Below are 25,758 nucleotides of genomic sequence, written 5' to 3' on the forward strand. Positions count from 1 at the left end.
CCAACTCAAGAGGTCCCGGTGCAGGATGATCCTCGTCGCACTGTGAGGTGGCCGAGACAGATATGGTTCCCGGACCTTCTGGACTTGTCAGCGTCCCCACCAGCCAAACTATCGACGGACGCAGACCTCCTCTCAAGGAGGCGCCATTCTTCATCACGACCCGGAGTCGCTGAACTTGCAGGCCTGGCTTCTGCAGCACTAGAGTTTGGAGGGTACGATATCCCGGTTGACTGCAGAGAGGTTCTTGCATAGGCCAGGGCGTCCTCAACTCTCAAGTGCTACGGACACAAGTGGAAGAGGTTCTCTGTCTGGTGCACAGAAGATTAACCCTCTATGGATTACAGCCCCTCAAGTGCTGCCGTACTTACTGTCGCTGACCAAAGCTAGACTAGCTCACGCTTCCATCAAGATACATCTGGCAGCAATTTCCCGATACACCAGAACTGCACGATGGGCGTCCCTTTGGTCTCATCGCCTGGTGAAGGAGTTTACGAAAGGACTGTTCCGATCGTACCCGCCGGCGAAGGCTTCAGCCCTGGCGTGGGAGCTCAACGTGGTGCTGACCAGGCTCATTGACCCACCATTCGAGCCCTTGCATTCGGCTCCGTTGAAGTTCCTGTCGTGGAAGACGGCGTTCCTTGTGGCCATCACCTCTGCACGACGCGTTGGAGAGATTCAGGCCCTTTCATGCAAGCCTCCATACTTGACTTTCCACGAGATGAGGGTGGTGCTGAGGACGCACCCCTCCTTCATGCCCAAGGTGCCGTCGGACTTCCTTCTCAAGGAGCCCTTGGTGTTACCAGTCTTTTTCTCGTCGCCTTTGTCGCCGGCCGAGAGGACTTTGCACTCGCTGGATGTAGCTAGAGCGCTGAAGTTCTACGTGGACCGAACAAAGTTTTCGGAAGACATCACAGCTGTTTGTGAACTTTGGACCTTTGAACCAAGGGAAGGATCTCTTGAAGGCTTCCATTTCCAGATGGCTCTCCGGCTGCATCATGCACTGTCATCGGTTGGCAAACCGACCGTTGCCCGGCCGTCTGAGAGTCCATTCGACTAGAGCGATCGCTGCTACCACAGCGTTCTTGTCTGGTGTGCCCCTGCTGGACATCTGCAGGGCTGCTACGTGGAGGTCGACGCACACCTTCACGAGATTCTACTGCGTCGACTTGGATTCCAGGGAGGAGTCCAGAGTCGGCCAGGCAGTGCTGCGCAACCTGTTCAATTAAGGTGAGCCTGGTGAGGAGGTCAGAGATGCTTAATGTTGTGTTTTAAGTAATGCTTAATGTTCAGCCTTGCCACCTCCCGTGGTTGTGCATGTGTGTACTGCTATGTATTCTTATATTCATGAGCATGTTAATCCATGCCAGACCCCATGCTGGAGAAGGAACACGTTACTTACCTGTAACTGTTGTTCTCCAGCATGGGTCTGGCGTGGATTCACATGCGAACCCTCCCTCCTTCCTCTCTGCGGCTCTTCACTTGGTCATACTGCCACGTTTCGTGCTACCACATCTGAGGATAGCTGCTAGGGGCCGGGCTTAGGGAGAGGGCAGTCATTGGCTGGGGGCAGTATGACCCAGAGACCAGTGATTGGTTACTACTAAGAAAGACAGATCAGAAACTAAACTGATACTGATTTTTTTCTTTACCGAGGATTCCCAGCCTGACGACAGGGAATATTCATGAGCATGTGAATCCATGCCAGACACATGCTGGAGAACAACAGTTACAGGTAAGTAACTTGTTCCTTACTTACCAACTGGTAACGTTCTTTCGACTGGATGTTCCTCCAACGTATTCCACATCACCCTACCAGCCTGCCCCTCTGAAGAATTTCCTATGCTATTGCAGCTTGCGTTCCCTCAAGGCTATTTGCAGTCAAGCAGGCATTGTGTACGAGCATGTCACATGTTATGGGGGAAAAACATAAACTGAGGCTACAGGTGCCGTGCGTCCTATTTATAGCATTCGGTGACGTCACCCTCGACATAGGCGTTCGAGGGACATCAACCTGACGCCATTGACGCAGGACGCCCTCTGCCGAAAAACTTCCGAAGCAGCACAACTGTGGACATTACATGTCAAAGATGTGGAATACGTTGGAGGAACATCCAGTCGAAAGAACGCTACCAGTTGGTAAGTAACTAGTTCATCCGTGGCACTTCCCCGCCTAACAGCACAACGGACATTGGGGTTTTAGGCATACATTACGGAAGAGGAGGTGTCTGCAGCGCTTACGCAACTGCAGTCTGGCAAGACCCAGTGGCTTCCCGGTAGAGATCTGGAAGCGGCTCGGGAACCTGGTCACTTGACCCATGCCACTGCCTCTTTATGAAATGTAAATTGGATTGGCCTTCCCCCAGACCCGATGAAAGCCTGTATAATGGTCCTACCGAAACCCGGCAAACCACCTGAACATTGCGCCTTCTGTAGGCCTATATCATTGATTAATGGAGAGGCCAAGGTCATATCGAGGGTTCTGTCTAACCACCTACTTGGGGTAATAGACTCGCTCATACACCCAGACCAATGCGGGTTAAAGGCCTCCAGATCCACATGCAGGAACCTCTGCAGGCTTCAATTTGCCATCATCCAAGCCTCAGTGATACCAGATTCGGTGGCACTCATAGCTGTAGACTTCGAGAAAGCGTTGGACCCAGTCAGTTGGGTGTCTCTCTGGGAGATCGTGGGCCACATGGGCATCAGGGAGAATTGTCTGAAATGGGTTTGCTTGCTCTACACCTCCCCTTAAGCAGTGGTCGGAGTCTGCAGGGTAACCTCTAGGGTGAGACCCTGGGTCGAGGGAGGAGGCAGGGTTGTCCCCTCTATTCCTTAACACTGGCCATAGAGCTGCTTGCAATTAAACTGCAGACAGCCCCGGACTGTGCTGGACTCAAATGGCCAGGGGGGGTACCAGTGGGGGGGGGAGACCTGGTATCACTTTATGCGGAAGACCTTCTAGTCTACATGAGCAACCCAAAGTCTCCTGTCAAGTCGTGACCAGAATTTTCTTGGAATACAAGGGATTTAGTGGGCTTAATGTAAATCGTCTGAAGTCGGAATTGTCCCCAGACTCTGCCTTATCCAGTATAAAATACTGCATCGTTTAAACTACACGCGAACAGCACCTACCAGTTGGGGTGCAACAGACCAAGACACTTAAATACACAAATATGTAAACAATTGGTAGTCTCAAAATGAGACTACCTACACTTTACACTTAAACACAGCAAAGCAGTTCAAATCAATGGAACAACAGAAATTGTACATAGTAAAGTGGGAGAACAATGCATTTAAAAGAGTAAACATATACTCTGTCTTATAATTATAAGGCACCTTTAGATTCTGCCATACTTTGTGTGAAAAACCAGAGGGTGTTTCACAATCTAGTCCCCGGGGATCCCGTACTCGGGGGGACAGGGGGGGTTGAGGGGTGTCAGGGAAAGGCCATCGCTTTTGGAACCCGACCCTGGGGGTGGACAAGCGAGGGAGGATCAGCTGGGTAGGGGGTCCTCGGGGAGTGGGGGAGAAACACCCAATGGTGAGACATGTTATCCCCCCTTTTCCACAACCCATTTAAACCCTATCCCGATGTATTTTATAGGAAACTACAACTACCATAATTCCTTCCCACTTAGTCTTGGGAAAAGTACTGCACCAAAGAAGAGAAGGAATGTGGCTACAGAGATTACCTCCCCTGACTTGCATTGGCCCTGTCGCTGTAATGAGGCCAGGCAGAGTCGGGCACGTAGCTTTAACAATTTACACCTGACACTTATTTGCATTGCCTGTGAAAAATGGTGGCGCACACAAGTACACTTTGTATGAGGCTGGACACGGGAAGCAACAGTTCTTCCAAGACTGACGCGGACCAGACGGTAGAAGCTGGAAGGCCAACCGGCTGATCTACAGTGGAGCAGATCGAGAGAAGGCCGGGCAAGATTTCGAGGCTTTCGGGAAGCCGTGAGTGTTCGAAAAGCAAAGCCAAGTGAGCGGGAGAAAGAAACCTTCAGATTGTCTGTGTCTACTGCTTGATACCATGCCTTCCTTACATTCCATAACAGATAAGTAGACCTAGTGCCTCAGTAGAGTCAATGTTCCCGGTAGGAACCTGAAAGGGGAGATGGGACTCTTAAAATTTCCCTCGAACAAGCACTGGCAAAGCCATTACATTGGAAGACATTTTAGAGTTAAAACACCTTTGAAGATAAAACATGAGTAGAAATATTTAGGGGTACTCTCTCAATCCCTCCACACTAGAGTTTACCTTGATGGGGATCCTTGGCTAGAAGTCTAATCATCATAGCCAGGGAAGAGATGACTTACTCCAGTTTTATTAGTGACCACCTCTAGAGTACTTCAAATCGCTGCAGACACTGACTTCTGCCATTCGTCTCGCTGATGGAGATCTAGGAGTTGCAGGTGCAGTGGCTGAAGTTGGTACTAAGCGAACTAAGGGGCAGTTCCAAACAAAATAAGAGCTGAAGAGCCCAGGCACTTGCAGGCAGCAGCACCACAGGTCCCACAATGTGAAAAGACCTCCAGGACACAGAGCAGAGTAGCAGTGAAAAAAACCCTGGTCTTGGGGCAGCCGACGTGGTTCATGGCGGGCTGGAAGAAGCTTGGAATCCGTAGAAAATGTTGAATGGGAAATAACATAAGGCATAATTGTTTGAATTTCGGCAGTACGTAAACTACAGCCGAAATAACCAAACAATTATGCCATAACTTCACATTACAGCGAACAAGGGTTGCAGAGGTGGTCCCTGCACCCTTGTTTGCTGTAATGTGATCGGAGGTTGCGGGGGTGTCCACCGCTCTATGATAAATGAATACATTTAAAAAATATATATTTTTTAACAGGACCCTGCGGCTCCGGTTCACGTCCACGTAAGTGTAAGAAACTGGCGTTGCAGGGAGACGAGGGAGTTGGCGGCACACAATGAAGTGTGCCGCCGTAAGGTAAGTAGGGGGCGAGGAAGAGTGGGCAGACGGAGGAACATGAAAATGTCGAAATGAAAATGCAGTAAAAATAAAACTGTTTTTTCCTCTCGCTGACTTTTCCCTTTCGACATTTTCACATAGATCTGAAACTGCTATTGACAGCTCCCACCTTTGGAAGGAGTGAAAGGTCTGGGCTCCAAGTAGGCATGCAGCCAGCCCCAAATAACTGAGTGGGCCCTGACCCCCTCCTCTCAGTAGTTTACTGGAGATGGTAGTACTCCAGAGGGTTACGTGTGATTTTTAACAAACTAAAAAATTAAGAATGCATTTTTAACAAATCCAAAACAACAAAAATATCAAATTTGGTGTCTTTTTTTCGGGGTCGGCCCCCCCTATACGCTCCGTTTCCCCTCGTTTAAAACACCCTCCCAAACCAGATTTAAGTGAGCTTGTTCCTTGCAAACCTGATGACTGCAGCTACCAGAAGTCCTTGCAGCAGAATCATCATTGATTGTTAACACCTGCACTTGCTGTGAGCTGCAAGCTAAGACTGCCTCCCTGACGATGTTAAGAGCACAGAAACCGGTAGGAGGAGAACACCAGTGGCTGAGTAGGTTAACTGTGCAGGGAACTGGAGTACGCCCCTCTCCTCCTTTTTCATCATACCTACTTCCTTGTGCCAAAGAAAGATCTAACAATGCGCCCAGTATTAGATTGGCGCCCTGCAAACAAGTATGTCAAGCCACAAAAATTCTGCATGATTATACTCCAAGAGGTAATCCCCCTACTAAAAAAGGGGGATTACATGGTAACATTGGATATGAAAGATGCTTATTTTCATATTTCAATGTTCCCAGCGCACAGAAGATTCTTGTGTTTCAAAATAGACAACCAGCACTACCAGTTCAAGGTGCTGCCCTTCGGTATAGCCTCGGCTCCAAGGGTATTCACCAAGGTACTGGCGGTGGTGGCGGCGCACCTAAGCAGGTAGGCAATCCCAGTGTACCCTTACCTGGACGACTGGCTCATCACAGTGGAAACCCCCTTAATTTGCAGGATAAACATTCAGAGAACAATCAACCTCCTCTTCTCAATCAACGAGAAAAAGATCAAGCCTAAGTTCCTAGGAGCTGTTCTAAACACCCAAGAGGGGTTGGCCTTTCCATCAGAGGAAAGAATTCGAAATCTGTTCCTGCAAATGCCTTAATATCAGACCGGTCGCCAAATACGGGTGCGCAAAGCGATGCATTTGCTAGGTATGATGGCATCTTGCATTTACCTGGTTCCCACGCGCGCCTGCGCATGCGACCCATGCAGGAATGGTTGGCGAACAGTGGTCTCAAGCAAGCGGTCAGTGGGACGATCTAGTGGTAGTTTCGCCAACACTAGTACAAAGTCTTCGCTGGTGAACAAGAGAGAACCTGACGAAGGGGAAACCCTTCTACAATCCAGAAAAACAGGCTGGCCTCACAACAGACGCCTTCCTTGCAGGGTGGGGAGCTCACTACCTTCACCGCACAGCTCAGTGTCTCTGGTCTCACACAGTGGCTCGGAACCACATCAATCTGCTAGAACTTCTGGCAGTCTTCAGAGCGCTTCGGGCATTGGAACCCCCCTATCCAACCTATCAGTGCAGGTCCTAACAGACAGCACGACAGCAGTGTTTTACTTAAACAAACAAGGGGGGGCGCTTGTTCGCCAAATATTTCCAAGCTTGCTCAGACAATTTGGAGATGGGCAATCAAACAGAAGATTTACTTGTCATCCCAACATGTTCCAGGGTATCTCAACTCTCTAGCAGATGCTCTGAGCAGAGATCCCCTTCCAAAGAACACGAGTGGACACTACACGAAGAAGTCGTAGGAGACCTCTTCTCTCAGTGGGGTTTCCCCACTATAGAGCTATTCGCCACAAGCAAAAACGGGCAATGCCCAAACTTCACATCCAGGCTCCCCCAGCCAGGCTCCAAGGGGAACGCCCTATGGATGAATTGGTCAGGGATGTTTTCCTACGCTTTTCCACTAACCCCTCTGATGAGGAAGGTGGTCAACAAGATCCACAGGGAACCGATGACGCTCATCCTAGTTGCTCCTATGTTGGCGAGACAACCGTGGTACCCACACCTAAGCAAATTGGCAGTGTGCGACCCCATCAAGCTCCCGTGCAGGTACAACCTACTCTCCCAGCACGAGGGACCAGCAGTGCAGCCTCAGCCCAACTCAATGAACTTGACAGCATGGCTCCTGAAGTCATAGAGTTCGGACATCTCAACTTACCCCAGAGATGTATGGATATCTTGAAAGAGTCAAGAAAACCTAACACGAGGCACTGTTACTATGACAAATGGAAACGATTTGTTATTTGGTGCCAGAATAAGCAAATCAACCCAGTTGATTGTACTCTTTCCAATGTCGTCATCTAAATGCTTCACCTATTGGATGCAGGATTAGTGGTTTACTCACTTAAAGTACACCTGGCAGCTTTATCAGCCTACACCACTTCCTATAACAAGGTGTCATGGTGGAAAGTGCCAGTTGTCAAAGCTTTTATGGAAGGGGTAAAGAGACTCCACCCTCCAATTTCGAACCCACCACCAGGTTGGGACCTTAATGTGGTACTAGCTAAGCTCATGGGACCTCCCTTGAGCCCATGTACAAATCTAGTCTCAAACACTTGACTTATAAAACTGCCTTCTTAGTAGCCATCACATCCATAAGAAGGGTCAGTGAAATTCAAGCTCTGTCAGTGCAGGATCCTTTCTTTACTGTTCATAAGGATAAACTGGTTTACGCACTCACCCTAGGTTCATTTCCAAATTCCATGTTAACCATTCTATTGAGCTACTGGCCTTCTTCCAGGAACCCAAAAGCTCTGCTGCGGTGAAACTTCACACACTAGATGTGAGGAGGGCGGTCCTCTACTACGTAGACAAGACCAGGCCACTAAAAAAGACAGATCAACTGTTTGTCTCCATAGCTCCAGGCAGAGAGTGAGATCGCGTCTCTAAGAATGCCATCTATAGGTGGATAGTCAGATGTATCCAACTGTGCTATTCCCTTTCAGATAAAACACAGCCTTTTCCGCCAAGTGCCCACTCTACAAGAGGTACTGGAGCCACTCTGGCTTTCATTGCAAATGTACCCCTTGATACCATTTGCAAAGCAGCTACATGGAGCTCTATTCACACCTTTACTCAGCACTACTGCATTGACATTCATTCCAAGACAGATACCCAAGTGGGACAAGCGGTTCTAAGACATTTGTTTGCTCATGACCCTTCTCACATCCCATCTCCTTCTTCTAACACTGCTTGCTAATCTATGCACAGCATTTGATCTAAGCAGATTCCACAAGCCTCAGAAGAGATACATTACTCACCGTAATCGTATTTCTGATGCTTGTATCTGCTTAGATTCACATGCGCCCGCCCTTCCTCCCCTCTGAGAGAAGGCGCATGGATGCTTGTAGTCTTATCTATTTTATCTGCTTGGATACTCTGTACTCACGCTACTCCTCATGCTACCTCATGTCAGAAAAAATACAATCTGAGGGTCCTACATGCGGCGGGATCATGGGTATTGTGGACGGCACACTAGGGATAGTATTACTGGCGCGCCCTAGTTCGACGCCCCTTTTCGAGTTTTGAAAAACAAACTAATACTCTGCAGCTTCCACTAGATGTCGGCCTATGCACAACATGTGAATCTAAGCAGATACAAGCATCAGAAATACGATTACGGTGAGTAATGTATCATATATATATATCTTCATTAAATATTTATTAGTTGTTTTTTTGATTCGTTAAAATTTCATTCTTCGTTTTCAATTCGTTAAAATCACTCCATAACGTCCAGAGGACATCTGCGAATTGTGCTGGTAGGGGGCCAGTCTGCAATGAGACTTCCTTCTGAGTCGCTTCTCTGGTACAAGTTTAGCTATTTACGCTGGCTTGTATTCTGTAAATCTGAACATGTAAAAGCTGTTTCGTCTGATATTAAAATGCTGCTCCAACTGGAATAATCGACTGAGCTGCATTGGACAGCAGTTCTATGTTGGACGGCTGCAAAAGGAAGATGGCTGTTTTTTAATGAATGTACACTTCTGGTCCACATGAGGGACGAACTGTGCCACCCAAAATGACATGTGTAACCACTCACTTATTTAAATATCACACCTTAGTTGTGGTAACTCTAACTTTTTAGATAGTTATACTTGGTTAAAGAAAAAGTGCTACCTCTTTGTTAGGGACTTCATGGTTAAGAACAAAGTACTTCCAAATTGTGTGTTTTGTCATGAAATCTCTTTCCTTGAAAAGGTACTTATTTCATTTAATTTAATATGAATTGGCATCAGAAGTAGCAGCGACGACACTCAAATTCTATGACAGTTTGGGTCTATTTTAAAGCTTCTTTGACTCCTGTGCAGGAACCCAACATTGTGCTCTTATCATGTGCAAGACCGCTTTGCACCATTAAAGTTTCCTCAGGACTAACCCTACCATCCGAAGCTTAAATGTCAGAGCACCTCTTTATTACCTTTCACACGTACACCCTTGGGAAGTTTAGAGTGAAATGCCAAATAATCCTCTGATTGCAGGGAGTGCATTTATTTTCTCCTGTAAATTATGATGTTTTTTCTGCTTTTCTGCTACAAAGGGTTCTGGCTAACTAAATTAATAAATGTAGGCCACTGGTAGATTTGTGATAGGCTGAGTAGATTTCTCTAATGTCTTAGTCTTTGAGCAAGATCATTTAAAAAGAATCCTCACCCTTCTCTCTCAGAGGGAGTATGTGAGGGTGGCGCTCTGAAATGGGATTATGTAGCCTCTGATTGTTATTTAATTCCAAGAGGATACAGTAGATGCTAGGACGGTCCTGCAATAACCGAGTGAAGAGAGGGCATTAAGGGCTCTTCTGCATTATGTTATGCTAGGGAATATTGTTGGTCACTTGTTAATGCTTACAGGGCAGACCTGTGACGGCAGATCCCTCAGTATGAATTTTGTTTTGGTTTAGGGGGAACAGATCATTTTATTCAGAGTTCCTGCACTAGAGCTTTCCTGATCTGTGCTTAATTAAACCTTTTATAATAAATGGAAAATGCTGTACTTGTTATCCCACCGTGATCTATCCCTCTGCTGTCATCCTAGTTTCTTTGAAGTCATTCTCTAATTTTGTCCAACTCTTTTCTCCTCCCGGCAGTAACACTGGTCGTTCAGTGGCTGGATGTAACACAGCTGGATAAGAATGCAACTATGCTCTTCCCAGAATGCATCAAGGTGCGTACCCGGGACAGTGAGCTCTACTTCTCCATGTTCCTAAACATCAATGAGACCTTCAAGCTTATGGAGCAACTGGCCACCATTGCCATGCGGCAACTTCTGGACAATGAGGGCTTTCTGGAAGACAAGTGTCTGCCCAAGCCTACCCGCCAGCTTAAGAACATCTCCGCCCTTAAGAGGTACAAGGCCACCTTTATTCATTTGGGGAATCTGAAGTGGGGCTTTGGGAAGGACATTTTGTCTGTTTTAGGAATTAAGAGGCACAATCCCACCCTTACTGTACATGCTATCCATTAGATATAGGGATTCCTCATTTGTCTGTGCAGAACTAGGTGCAAAATCAAATGTTATGAAAAGGTGTAGTGTGCACCAGAAACCCAGTGGTATCCCAGGTGGAAGCAATGCATTTTTTCCCTTTTTATCATACAGCTGGTTAAGGATTTGCCGAACTATAAACTCAAGTGAGCACTGGAACCAATAGAAAGGGGCAGGGGAGTTGGAATCAGGAAGGGGACAGTATATAAAGGCAGTGAATGGAAGGCAGACTCTCGGTTGCAGGCAGAGGTCCGTAGGCGTGGAGGTGGACTCGGAGACCAGGCAGAGGACGGCGGTTCAACAGAGTGCCGAAGAGTTGGTGGCAGAGTTGGAGCAGAGAACAGGTGTGCTATGGATTGTGAGAGAGTGGTGCCAGTTGTGGGTAGTGTATGGGGTATGTGTGAGGTGGTGTGTGTGTGTGTGTGTGGGGGGGGTGTTGGTATGTGTGTATAACGTGAGTGCACAAGAGAGTAGTGGAGATGGGAGTAGGGGAGAGGAGAATAGGAGAGAGTGAGAAAGAGAAGCAGAAGGATGCAGTTGGGGGAGAGAGTATGGCGAGATTAGGGCACAGAGGTGTAGATGGAAGAGAGGGGTGAGGAAAAGATGAAGAGACAGGGTAGCAAAAGGGAGCGTAGAGTGGAGAGAGTTGATAGAGTGGCGAGGGGAAGGAGAATTGAGTGGAGAAAGGAGAGTAGAGGGCTAATTACAGATGGGCTTGACATTTATTGGAACTGGGTAGGCCTCATTTCAGAAATGGTGTTGGGCTTGCATAATAATATCATGATGGCTTGGTTTGCAGTAGGGACATGATTTTGGCTAAGTTCTTTACTTCATCCTTTATTCTCTACTTTTACTTCCTTATCCCATTTGTTCCATTACCTGCTCTTATCCTAATGTTTCCTTTTCCTTTCTCCCCTCACATCTCATCTCCCTTATTCACTTCTATGTGCTCTTGCACATTTGTGCATTTTATCGCTCTTATGCCCTCATTGCCCTTCTCTTCTGTGTCCAATCCTATATTCCGTGTTGCACTCCCCATACCCACCGGTATTCTCCTCTCATTTCCTTTAACTATTGTCCTTATGTCCTTTATACTCTTCCTTCCAGGGCACCGTGTTTGTCCTTACTTTTCTCTTCCAAAGCTCTTGCTTTTGCCTCTTTTTTGCCATATCTTCCCCCAATGATCACCCTTATTTTATCATGATGATTTCTCTCACACCTTACACCTCCACATTTTTTTGAACATCCTCCCTCTTTAGAGACCTTGACGCCCGTGCCAAGAATGAGCGTTACAGGGCAACCTTCCGCTTGCCCAAGGATGAGCGTTTGGATGGACACACGGACTGCACCCTTTGGACCCCCTTCAGCAAGATGCACATTCCTGGTCAGATGTTTGTCTCGAATAACTACATCTGCTTTTCCAGTAAAGAAGAGGAGGCCTGCAACCTGATCATCCCCTTGCGTGAGGTGAGGAGGGCACAGGGAGAGCACTGTGTGTCTGCTTGGGATTTGCACATAGGCCTGTTCATGGCTCCCATTTACACCACCTCTAAATGAGTGACAAAGTTCTGTACTAAATGAAAGTTCCTTTCTCCGTTTTATATGCTTGATTTGAAAACCTGTCCTTTCCTCTAAATGACAGCAAGTCATTGTCTTGGCTCTCAGAAGATCACGCATGTGCCTTATTATACACAGGAGACCTGTCCCAGTTTATGAATGATTGCCCTGAAGTTCTTTTTGTTCTTGACAATTGACTCAAAGGTATTCTCTTTACTTGCAGTGATTGACAAAAAATGTATACACTTTTTGGGATGACTAGGAAGAGAGCCTTGCTTTTTAACATGAGTTATTGCTTGCTATAACTATCCTTGCCTCAGATAGATTGAACTCCTGTCCCCAGTCCTCCTTTTGATTGGAAGTACCATTTGACATTGATGATGTGTGTATGAATGGACAGCTGTGTAAGGAATACTTAGTGTATGGGAGACATGGTATCACAAGTATGACACTAACACAATAGATTCAATTTGAAAACCTTCATTCAATTTTCGTGGTTTGGAAAAACTCCTACTTTAACCCTATAGCTAGGATGGGAGTAGTCTCTACCACCAAAATCATGAAGAAACACTGTCCTAGTCAGTCTGTCAAATCAAACAAGGCTTATACTACCAAAACCTAATGTCTGCCCTATCTCTTATACAGAAAATGTGTAAAACGGAATATGTATGCAAAGGTAAATCGGTGTTGTAACATAAAGAATCAATGTAGCTGAGTTAGCTCTTTTTCCCACGTTGGACGGAGTAAGGCGGGAAGACACACTCTGGCTCAGTTTCTCAAAACAAAGGCAGTTCCAAAAACATGGATCGAGGCCTGTTTGGCCATCCACATCAAATCACTTATTTCAGCTTTCACCAGTTCTTTCACAGTTCAACAAAAAGTTAATAGTTCAACAAAATGTTCACGTAGGTCTCACTTGATCGGGCTTAGACCTTTCAATCACAGCATTTGTAGGGGTTCTCTTTCCCAAGCTTAATGCACGTTTGTTAGGGGTTCCCTTGCCCTAACTTATCACACTTCCGGTCCCCCTCAGTCAGGCTCTAACCTTTTCTTGATGTCGAAGACTGTCAAATGTGGGAGGATTTTGCTATAGACCTCTGCAGGAGCACTTCGACTTACCCTTTAGATTGGAACTATGTGTTATTTGCCCCAGTGTCTCTTGGTGTGGGTAGTTCAGTATCAAAAGCACAAAAGTTCAACATTCACCTTGTGACTTCCCCTGTTGTTGGGATTAAAATCATTATGCATTTTAGAGTTCATTCACTTTGTCGCTTTATATCAAACAATTCACCTTTCGCTGGGACTTTCGAGTGGGCTACTTGCTTTCCCTGGAGCACTCTGCTACTCTGTATCGCTGGCTTCACAGTTATCTGTAATGAAAAGTTCCTGACAGGTCTGAGTTTATGGCCCTTTGGAACATGCGTATGGTAATGGATGGGATTACACCAGAGTAATTCTGAGTCCAAATAACCGAACCAACTCAAGAAGATGTCAAAGTACTGTTTTATTAACAATGATCTAAAACAGGGATCTTACAGCGAACATCAACAGACGTACGCTCAGTCTCTCAATGATCTCCACAAAAAATACAGTACTTGTACTAGAATATGTATCTGAGCGACGTCCTACTACGTGGCAATAGTGAAAAATCGATCAAGGGTCGGAATGGTTAAGGGAAACCTCTAGATACACATTTGAATAAGAGCTAGGATTGTTATTGGCTGTCCTTTATCACGTGGACAATTTATGCCTACCTTTTAAAACATGTCACTTTAGAAACATTCGGTATAGTTTCTCCTTGGTCTTACAATCTATAAGGTCCTTTATTATATGGACTAATACAATTGGTTGGCACATTTGTGCCATGTCTGGAACATCCAGTTCATTTAGCAGCATGTAAGCCCAGATCCAGGTGCAGGGAGATAGGACATGAAGCTACCTCATACCCAATTAGCCCAGCATCTCTCACCACCCATGCCTTCTACCATGAAATTGTCTTTGTACTTGGCCTTGTGGAGTATTCTGGTCTTTGGGAATGCACAGGAGTGAGGGCAATCGCTATCGTGTCTGGAACTCCAAGTTCAAGCTCTATTTCCATCCTTCGCTCACGTGACAGGAGACCAAGATCTGGTCCATTTTGCAACTTTTAAATGCTCTAAATGAATTAAAACCTGGCATCCTTTGTGTTCCTTCTTGCACCTTAACGTGAGAAGATTAATCCTCCGCACACTCATTCTTCAGCGTAGATAGCTGACCTCGATTTCTAGGATCTTGACTTAAGGCCAGACAGCCTCGCCCTGCAGCTCCATGAGCCTATTATTCTGCTGCGACACAGTTTTCCACTCACCCTTCATGGTATTTGGCTTACTTAATTCATGATACCAATGTCCAGTTTCCGTACAATGGCAGCTTCGCCTGCATTCTATTCACTATTCATAGCTAGCTTCTATGATGACTTGATCTACCTTGCGTTTCAGCGGCAGTACAGTAATTGAAAAAATGTTCTGCAGCACTTTGTGCACGTGTAATCTTCTTTTACACTTGAGAGTTCTCTCGGTTCTTTACTTCGTCACTGGTTTCTTCAGGATCCATACATTATCTTCAGTCAATAACTCAAGACGTCATACACGCTTTCTTATGATGTCATCAGTCATTTGCTTAGCTCTTTCTCATATATCTTCAGGGAGTTCCTTCTGCAAGTTGTCGTCACTTCGAGGGTACATTTGATACGGTTGTCTCAATTAATATCTTCTTCCAAAGACTTGCTGCAGTATTGGTACATTAGCTGGCATCAGGCAAGGCACAGTTTCATGTCCCCAATAGAGGGAGGTGGGGTGGGGATCTCCTGCAGATGTATACAGCTGCTCCTCTACATGCCCCCCTCTGGTAGAGTCCTCAACCACCTCTTCAAGTTTTTCGGCTCCATTGTATTTTCTCTTGAAGTGCTTCTTTGGCGTCCATATCTTCGTCACCCCCTCAGGGTGCCTGCAGTTTTAACATGTTCATCCACACTCCAGGTAATATAGCTGCATTGTCCATTCGGGATACAATAGATCCAGCGTCCCATGTAATTCATGATCCTTTGGATACCAGAATTTCGTTCTTTCAGGTGCCACAATGCTTGCTTTGATGTAATCTCTGATGGCATCATCGGTCAGCACCTTGTCTTCTGGTTCATCCTTTGTGTCAATCATAATCTTTATTCCTACTGCTTTCTTGGCTGTTTTCTTACACTGTCCATATATTATTCTGATCATACAGAATCCAAATAGGATTATCACCAATATTGCTCCAAGGAACTTGAATAGGTTGGCCATCCAATAAGGAATCCATGAGAACAGGAGTGCAAACCAGCTGTCGTCGCCAATGGCCTCTGTCTCATCCACCATTTTCTTATGTGTAGATCTATTAACATTGATATGGCCTCCGTCAAGGTCCTGTTCTCACCGTGATGAGATGGTATGAATGTGCAACATGATTGCCCGATCTTGGCGCAAACACCCCCTTCCATTGCTGTAATCATATCGAGGACATATCTATTCTGGAGGGTCATTGACCTTATGTCCATCAATAATTCCTTTATGACGTTAAATCCTTTTATAGTGGCATCCATTGTTTGTAGCAGCTCCCATTTGGTGATTTGTAGCCATTTGGCCTTCACTGCTGTTTAGATTCCAGGCTTGAACATGGATGTTAACATCGCTGCAGTTCTGCTGAGCAATTTGTTCTAGTCAGGAATATCTTCATAAGCCATTAGTGATTTTTGTGAGAAATAATGTGATCTCTTCATCCGCCGAAGTTCTGTTGACCTTTTCCTTCTAAGGCGATCGTCCACTTTTGGAAATTCTTCAATCTTCAGTCACTCCGTGGAATCACCTGGAACATGGATATATATAAAGGAACAAACTCCTCCCCAATTCCTGGGTATCTTCATATATGCCGGTCTGATAGCACAGCGAGTAGAGCGCTCGCTTTGAAATCTGTACAGAGTCTGCTGACACGGCCAAACTCAGCCTTTCATCCTTCCGAGGTCAATAAATGAGCACCACACACCGTGGGTAATAATAAGCAGCGCTCAAGATACCTGAGGGTTTGTATCACTATATAAATGCTAAATTATTATTATTATTATGCTCTGGATCCGGAGGCCCAATATCGATCCATTAGGACAGCCGTCCCTCTCCTCATTCCTGGAACATTAGTGGTGTTTTTTTCACCCTTTTTTATGTCCAATGTAATTCTTTCCTTTGCTTTGGAAGCACATTGTCGCATTAACCAATGGGACTTCAGAAATTGGGCCTGCTTCATCTTCCACCCATGTCAGCAGTTTGGAGTCCTTGGCACTCATTCACCTTGTGCACTCGTTGCACTGCTTCCTCCCTCAGCTGATGAATTGCACAGGACATCATTTCATCTTACCATCCTGTTTGTACTCACTCGTCCATAGATCAGCAGTTGTGAATGTTCCCAGCATCCAGGCATTCCAGTCTTCTCCGACATGTCAGAACAGTTTATTCTTTTAATTTCTTCAACAATCGCCTAGTCTTGTCCTGCAGCAGGTTACACAAGAATCCTGTCTGTCCATCCAGGCTCTTTCTTCATTTGTGTTGTCTTGGTGTAATCATTCTGATATGTAAATGACTGTCTTGATCTCCATCGCAAGGTTGCCCAGCTCCCTTGAAACTGTCCTCTAGTGGTGCATGCTGCTAGATGACTGAGGCATTTTGCATCATGCGCTGACATCCCTTTAGAAATGAAGGTCTTCACTGTGTTCATGGCATAGGGGATGATAGAGAAGACATGGCAATTCTCATAAGACTCTCTCCCTCACCTTTTTCATGTGCTGATACATCTTATTCCACAGGTGAACTGCATTATCAAGATAGTTATTTATTCCCTGGTTATCTTTTTCTGCATGCCTTTTATGTCGCCTGACATGCCCATAGAGGTTAAAGAAATTATTTTATTTATTTATTTATATTTGTATAGCGCACCAGCAGCCCTAGGGCATTGGGGTGCTGTTGCATGAATATGTTACAGCAGGGTTACTTGTCTTTGTTACAATAGGTTGCTTAGCTCATGGTTACAGTGAGCTTGGGATGCAATGTATGAGCAAAGTCACAAAAAAATGAATGCAAACAGATGGGGTTACATTGAGGTTTGTCACAGTTACGGCAATAGTGCAGTGAGCATGGGGGGGTAGCACCCAAAGCTATCTACACAAACAACAACATATTTATTGCTTTCCTGAAAGCAAAATGTGACTCAATATTCCTAATGTAGGATGGTAAGGAGTTCCATTGATTTGCTGCTAAGACCAGGAAGCTAGATCCGCCTGCCCGGACTCTCTGGTTCTTGGGAGTGGAGATCATGTCGGTATACACAGATCTTATGGGTCTTGAGGAGGACGGCGTAACTATTCTTTGTGCAAGGTAAAGCGGGGCCCGGTTATGGAATTATTTATGCGTCGGGGCAAGGGTTTTGAAGGCTATCCTCTCTTTAATGGGGACCCAATGAACCTGCTTCCTGGTTTCCGACAAGTGCTCCCTTTTGGAGATGCCTGTGGCCGCCCTAAGGGCATTATTCAAATGGATTGTGTCCTCCAACGTATTCCACATCTTTGACATGTAATGTCCACAGCTGTGCACTTGGAAACTTTTTTGTTCGGCAGAGGGCGTCCTGCGTCGATGACGTCGGATCGATGTCCCTTGAAGTCCTTCGTCGAGGGCGACGTCACCGGATGTTATAACTAGGATGCACGGCGCCCATTGCCTCAGTTCCGTTTTTTCTGCAAATGTGTTTTCTTCGAGAACATGCCCTTTGATGGCGCGCATTTGTTTGGCAGCAAGGCTGACGAGAGCCTTGAGAGGTTGCAGACCTCAAAAGCTGCTGTGAAATCTTTAAGCACAGCCGTGCACCAACCTCCGCCTTCTCGACCTAGGGGACAGCAGTGGAGGGGATGTTCTTTTCGTTACTACTCCTCCTTTGGTAGAACGAGAGGAACCACCAGTCAAGTGGTCACTGTAAAAGTACCCGTGGTGGTCGGGGAAATAGAGGTGCCAAAGCCGCTCAGGCAGCTGCCTCTTTGCCTTCAGCCGCTGCCGCAGCTGCTCCAAAACCGTCATGAGGCCATGTCCCATGGTTCGCCGGTTGGAGGCAGGCTGTTTCAGCATCTCGAAGAGTGGCGAGCCGTTACTTCGGATGCGTGTGTTCTGGATACAATAGCCCACGGCTACTGCCTTCCCTTCCTAAAGCAGCCTCATGGCAATCCACCGGGGAATCTCTTTGAAGCTTCCGGATCCGCTCCTTGTGCAGGAAATCTTGACCCTGCTAGAGAAAGGCACTATAGAACTGGTGCCTGTAGCAGAGGAACAAGGGTTGGTATTCGCCTTATTTTCTGATCCCAAAGAAAGACAGAGGATTGAGACCCATCCTAGACTTGCGTTGGTTGAAGAAACTTCTCAGGAAGGACAAGTTCAAGATGGTCACTCTTTCTCAAGTCCTCCAGGCCCTTCAACTACTTCAGGATTGGTTGGTGTCTCTGGACCTACTAGATGCTTACTTTCATGTGCCAATTCATCCAAAGCACAGGATGTACCTGAGGTTTGGTGACTCGTACTTTCAGTTTTGGGTGCTGCCTTTCAGATTGACGTCTGCCCCGAGGATCTTCAACAAGCTCATGGTGGTGGTGGCAGCGTATCTCGGGCGAGGGGGGGGGGATCACGTCTACCCCTACCTGGACGACTGGCTGATCTGTGCGTGCTCTCCCGCGCAAGCATTTGCTCACCTTGGTCTCACCTGCCGCTCCCTCCAAAGGCTGGGCTTCTCCCTCAATTTCAAGAAGTCACATCTGACACCTTCCCAACAGCTCCAGTACATCAGGGCTGTGTTGGACACGTCCTTGGGGAAGTGCTCGCCTCCCAAGGTGAGGGCTCATCACGTTGTGCAGATGGTGGACAAGTTTCAACGTGCCCAGAGTCTCCCGGCTATCGAATTCTTAAGGTTACTCGGCCTCATGGCATCCTGCATTTTTCTGGTGCCAGAGGCCAGACTGAGGATGAGATCCTTGCAATGGGTCCTCAAGATGCAGTGGTCGCAGTTCTCAGGCAAGATGTCTGATCCTGTTCAGATTCCACTCTCGGTCTCCCAGTATCTTCTGTGGTGGGCTAACGAAAGGAACCTGATGAGGGGGGAGCCGTTTTGGCAACCGTGGCCAGAGGTAACTGTAGTGACGGATGCTTCCCTCACAGGATGGGGCGCTCATACCAGCGACTTGACCACCACCAGCAGTCGTTGGTCTCCGTCAGAGTCCAAACTCCACATCAATCTGTTAGAGCTACGGGCCATCAGGCTGGCCCCGAACGCTTTTCTGCCGTCTGTGCAGGGGAAGAGTGTACTGATCATGAGACAACACAGTGGCCATGCATTACCTCAACAAAAAAGGGGGGGGGGGGTTAGGGTCACTCCCGTTGTGCAGAGAGCCAATGCAGCGCTGGTTCTGGGCCATCCAGCAGGTAATTCCGATCTCGGCAGTTCATCTGGCCGGAGACGAAAATGCAGCAGCGGACGCTCTGAGCAGGCAGAGCACGGTCTCTCACGAGTGGGAGTTGGCTCAGGGAGTCCTTCTGGAGATCTTCGCCCTTTGGGGAACCCCACAAGTGGATCTCTTCGCCACCAGTGCCAACTGGAAGTGTGAGAGATTCTGCTCAAGGGAATTTCCTCCGAGAGGAGCCTTGGGAGATGCGTTCGTAGTGGATTGGTCATTCCCGCTGCTGTACGCGTTTCCTCCAGTCCCCGTCATTCCTCAAGTGTTGTGGAGGTTTGGGTCTCACATGATCCTCATTGCTCCGGATTGGGCCAGGAGAGCATGGTGCCCGGACCTTCTAGAAATGTCCATCTGCCCTCCATGCCGACTTCACACAGGAGCAGGTCCTCTCGGTCGGGAAGGGGCTGGCGGGGGGGGTCAGGTTCTCCATCCAGAGGTCAAGACTCTCAACCTTCACCCTTGGTATCTGAAAGGTTGAGGTATAAGGACTGGAACCTCCTGGGTGACGTGATAGAGCTGTTGCTTTCGGCCAGGCAGCCAGCAACAAAATCCCTGTACCGTTGCCCTAAGTTCTGCGACTGGTGCAGAAGACAAAATGTTGATCCTTTTCAGTGCTCCATTCCTATGGTTTTGTCTTTCTTACTTTCTTTGGCCCACAGGGGCCTTCAAATAGGTACCATTAAGGGTTACCCAACGTTGCTGTCTACATTTAAGCGATCGTCTGAAGAATGTTCTTACTTTAAGATTCCTTTGATTTCTCAGTTTCTTAAAGCACTGACTAATGTGTTACCGCCGTCCCCTTTCCAGGTGCCAGTTTCGGATTTTAATTTGGTTTTGAAATTTCTCATGGATGCTCCATTTGAACCTTTGCACTCTTGTCCTTTGAGATTACTGTCCTTCAAGACAGTGTTCTTGGTTGCGGTTACTTCTGCTCGCAGAGTGAGTGAATTGCAGCCACTTTCCTATAAGCTGCCTTTTACTGTGTTCCACAAGGACAGGGTAGTACTTTGGGTACATCCTTCCTTTCTACATAAGGTAGTATCTGAATTTCATTTGAGTCAGAAGGTGGTTCTCCCTTCTTTCTATCCTCCTCCTCCTCATCCTGGTAAGGAAGAGGAGCGACTCCTAGGTTGGATCCTAGTTGAGCTCTGAGCTTTTATATTTCTAGGATGTCCAGGGTCAGAGTTGACGATCAACTCTTTGTGGGATATGCTGGACACCGATTGGGCCAGGCTGTTGCCAAACAGAACTTGTCCAGGTGGATTATCCTCGCCATTACAGAGTGTCACTGATTGGCAGGTAAGGACCCTCCGGAAGGGTTGCGAGCTCATTCCACTAGGGACGTGGCTACTTACACCGCCCTCCAGCGGGGAATTCCTGTTAGGACTATTTGTGATGCATCCACAGGTGCTTCGATCCATACCTTTGTTAAACATTACTCCCTGGATATGATCCATGGTCAGGATGTGGCCTTTGGTAAGGCGGTTCTTTATTCCACATTCTGATAGTGTAATCCAAATTCTTTTCCCTCCTCCATTTTCTGATACTGTTTGGGAGTCTGTCAAAGATGTGGAATACATTGAAGTACACAATCCATTCCAAGAACGGGTTACTTACCAACTGGTAACGTTCATTCGACTGGATGTTCCTCCAACGTATTCCACATCGCCCTCCCAGCCTGCCCCCCTGGAGAATTTCCTATGCGATTGCAGCTTACGTTTCCGCAAGGCTATGTGCAGTCAAGCAGGCACTGGATTGGTGCCACACGTTCTGTGGGAAAAAACTTAAACTGAGGCTATGGGCGCCATGTGTCCTATTTATAACATCCGGTGACTTCGCCCTCGACGGAGGCCTTCGAGGTACATCGACCCGACGTCATCGACGCAGGACGCCCTCTGCCGAAAAGGTTTCTGAAGTGCACAGCTGTGGACATTACATGTCAAAGATGTGGAATACATTGGAGGAACATCCAGTCGAAAGAACGTTACCAGTTGGTAAGTAACTTGTTCTTGTGGACAATATGGCATTTGGATTTGTTTTTGTAGGGACGTTCCTGCAAAAAGGGCATTGCAGTAGTCTAACCTAGACCCAATAATTGCTCTAGCGATAGTGAGACAATTCTATTTGGATCGGAAAGGTCTGGCTGCGTTTATCAATTTGGAATGGTAAGCTGAGGTAGATGCAATGGCATTGAACTGCCTGTTCATGGATAGGTCAGAATCCAGGTAGACCCCTAAGGCCTTGACAACTTCTGATACTTGGATGGGAATGTTGTCACTTATGACTGAACTGTATTGTTTGTCCACTTTCTGAGGGTGACCGGAGGAAGTTTTTTTTTTTTTTACCGTTAAGGCACAACCCGTTTTCTGCCAACCAGGTTTGGATGGTGGAGTATATGAACTTGAGGGTAGCCATGTCAGCCTCAAAGTCACCAGTCTGGGGAATGAGGACCTGTGTGTCATCAGCATAATTCATATATGTGATGCCCAAGGCGTCCAGAATGTGGAACAATGGCCTTGTAAACGGGTTGTACAGGGTGGGTGAGATGCAGGATCCCTGAGGGCCACCACAATTTGTTACTTGGATGGGCACATGCAGAGTCAGAAAATACTTTCATAACCCTTTCTTGAAGAAACGAGGTGATCCAGGCAATGGCTTTAGGAGAGAAGTTGTCAGAAGCAGAGAAGTGGTGACCAAGGGTATTATGGTCCACCAGGTCAAATTTTCATCATTTGTACTCCTACTTCAATGAGACTGTTAAGATAATAGAGACTTCGAAAAGATACAGAAAGATAAAAAGAATAAACATGCATATGTATATCACACATGGAAGTCTGGAGAAACATTTGGTGTGCCATGCCAATACTTGTTGAACTCGTGCTCACTCTCTAATCGCATTATCCTCTTCACAAATCATTTTTAATACATGAGTTCAATTTTGCATTTGTAGTTGCACAATTTGCTCGATAATCGCTGTTAAGAGCCTCTATCACTGGACCATTTTTTAGGTTCGTAGAAAGGTATGAATATTTTTTAATAACACATTTTATTGTATTTTGTTACTCCAAAAACAACATCATACAATGTACAAACATAACATAAATACATTCGGTAAGACATTGCGGTTAGAGACCCTTCTTGATTTGGCTACAGTAGCATATAGCATAACAGTATCCCGATTGGATCATTTCCTTACTGTGTGATTGTTGCATAACAAAGTCACATCGTTTTGCTTGTATACTACATAGTCTGCTCCCATTTCTGGCATATCTTCTCGGCTTTCTTATGGCAGCCTCTGGATTGATAGACTCGGCGCTCCATTATTATGCAGGCGCCCACGTCAGTTACCCATTGGCCATATTGAGGGGTGGTCTCTGATCCCCATAGTTGTGCAATATTCCTCTTGGCTAGCCCTGTTGTCGTTGAAAGCAATAATCTTTCAAAGCAGGACATTTCTCCCTCTTCTTCAATCCCTAGTAGGAGTTTTGGTTTGTTTGGGATTGGTCGGCCAATGACCTTTGACAGTCTGTCACAGCATTTTTGCCAAAAGCGCTGTATACGTGCACATTGCCATAGGATGTGGTAAAAGGTACCCTCTTCCTGTTTGCAGCGTAGGCAGTTGGCGTCCGTGATCTTGCCCCAGCGGTATAATGCAACCCGGGGGTAGTATATTCTGTACAGGATTTTTAATTGTATAAGTCGGATTCTGGTGGATATTGCTGACTCTCTGGGGTACATTAAGGTTGGCATCCATTCCTCAGGTAGCAGCGGGCCCACATCGCTCTCCCATTTTGCTTTCAAACTGCATAGTTCTCTGTGGCAAATGAAGAGATTGCATTATACATCACAGACGTGATCTTAGCTTTCACGCTATAGAAGACAATGTTTCTCTCTATCGGCATGCATTCTGGCAGGTCAGTGTGGTTTGTCATTTGTTTGGTAAGTGCGTGGGACAGTTGTGTGGGAGGGTAGTTTTCAGTGGGTGGGAGATCATGAGTGGCTGACAGTTCAACAAAGGGTATGATTTTGCCATCTTGAAACACTTGCTGAATTATTGATATTCCGGCTTTTTCCAAGTTTGGCCATTTAGGTAGTTTAAGTTCTGGCAGGTGGGCGCTGTTCCAGGGGGGTTGTACGGGTGTGATTTTATTTCCCCACCCTATATGTCTGTGTATTTCCCACCATATTTGAGTTGTGTGCATTACCATCGTACTGGCAGGGGGGCGGCCCACCAGGTTGTATAGACTCTCAATTGGGGGTATGCCGTGTCTAGCCGCCTTTTCTGCTCGTATATTGGTAATTCTGGGCTACCGTGTAGTATATCATTTACAGCTGCCATCTGACTCGCCCAGTAATGTTTGGACGTGTGGAAGCCCGATCCCTACCACACAGAGCGTTGGAGGGTATTCAAAGCTATCCTTGGGTGCTTCCCTCCCCATAATAGTTTCTGCAGAGTTTTGTCTATCCTGTGAAATTCTGCCGTGGGGATGTGTAGAGGGGCATTTTGTAGTACATATAAAAAGCAGGGCAGAGCCAGCATTTTGAATAGTGCCGCTCTTCCTAGTAGGGTCAGTGGTAGTGTCACCCAATGGCCTACATCTTGTGCAAAGCGCTTCATAATTGGGTATAAGTTCTGGGTCACACAGTCTTCCAGTCTGCTCGAAATCAGGATTCCCAAGTATCGGAATTGTTCCAGTTTGATTTTATTTGGGGAGCCCTCAGGGGGGTATGCAGTCTATTCCTTTGACCTAGAAGAGTATTGACTTACTCCAGTTCACTCTCAGGCCACGGAAAGCACCGTATTGTATCAGTATTTGTGTAACTATTGGACAAGAGACGGCTGGGTTCCCCCGATAAATCAGCAGGTCATCCGCATAGAAAGAGACCCTGTCTTCCCATGTTGGATTCCATAGGAAACCAGACCACGTGAGTGTGTTTCTCAGAAACCTGCCAGGGGTTCAACAATCAGTGCGAATAGCATAGCCGATAGTGGGCAACCCTGTCAGGTACCTTTCCACAGTTGGATGTTGCAGGAGGGCCAGCCGTTCACCCTCACTTCTGCTATGGGGGCATTGTTCAGTAATTGAACCCATTGTGTGAACTGTTCCCCAAAGCCCATTTTCCTCATGATTATCTATAGTGCTTCCCAGTGGACAGAGTCAAAGGCTTTCTCAAAATCAATGGCCAATAATGCTAATGATTGTTGTAGGGTTGGGGCTCTTTCCAGCGCTAAATGTAGTCTGCGGATATTCATTCTCGTAGACCTCTGCGGCATAAATCCACATTGATCTGGGTGGATCAGGAACAATATTACTTTTTGTAGTCTGTTGGCTAGTACCTTCGCCAGTATCTTGGCTTCACTATTTATTAGGGAGATAGGCCTATAAGAACTCCATTCGTCGGGGGGCTTTCCCTCTTTTGGTAGGACTATTATGATGGCCTTGCGTAGGTCCATCGGGAGTATCCCTTCTTTTCTCGAATATTCAAACATGTTGAGCAAGTGTGGTACAATGTCTGCCTGGTTTAGCTTCTTCCAGATGTCAACTGGGAAGCCATTCGGACCTGGGGTTTTGCCTGTTTGAAGTTGGGCAATGGCCGCTGATATCTCTTCCTGTTATTTTACTGTCTAGCATGTCTACTTGTTCTGTGTTGAGTGAGGGAAGGGCGATCTCATCTAGTGCAGTATTTACTGTTGGGGTATTCGGGGGGCTATAGAGCTTTACATAGTATGCCGCAGAACATTCTGCTATCTCCCTATCAGTCGAGAGTAGTTCTGCATTTCTATCTTTGACATTCCCGATTTGTCTATATTCCTCATCACGTTTCTCTAACCAGGCTAACATTTTGCCTGCTTTCTTCCCCGTTTCATAGAGTCATGCACGCATGGCTCTATGCGCTTTCTTGGCACAGTCAAGTGATAGATTGTGCAGTTTCTTCTGCGCTAGTGTCAAGGCTCTATTTGTCTCGGGTGTGTTATTTTCTATGTGTTGTGTTTCTCTGTGTATCACCTCCTCTTCAGCTTCTAAGACCTCCTTCCGATGCGCCTTTTTCAGTGCTGCCGTCCATGAGAGGATTTCTCCTCGTAGTACTGGCTTATAAGCTTCCCACAATGTTC

The 25,758-nt window shown here is 46.6% G+C and overlaps 1 protein-coding gene across 3 annotated transcripts in view; it reads left to right on the forward strand.

Annotated features, from left to right (window-relative positions):
* Positions 1-25,758, forward strand: part of LOC138582632 (TBC1 domain family member 9B-like) — a 1,499,720-nt gene that overhangs the window by 370,851 nt on the left and 1,103,111 nt on the right. For all 3 annotated transcript variants that reach the window (XM_069654093.1, XM_069654091.1, XM_069654092.1), the window contains exons 5-6: positions 10,146-10,404; positions 11,800-12,007. In XM_069654093.1, coding sequence (XP_069510194.1) covers positions 10,146-10,404; positions 11,800-12,007 — 467 coding nt within the window. The remainder of the gene's footprint in view (positions 1-10,145; positions 10,405-11,799; positions 12,008-25,758) is intronic.

This window comes from Ambystoma mexicanum, chromosome 3q (assembly GCF_040938575.1).
Source record: "Ambystoma mexicanum isolate Mex_15411 chromosome 3q, UKY_AmexF1_1, whole genome shotgun sequence".
Taxonomy (NCBI): Eukaryota; Metazoa; Chordata; class Amphibia; order Caudata; family Ambystomatidae; genus Ambystoma; species Ambystoma mexicanum.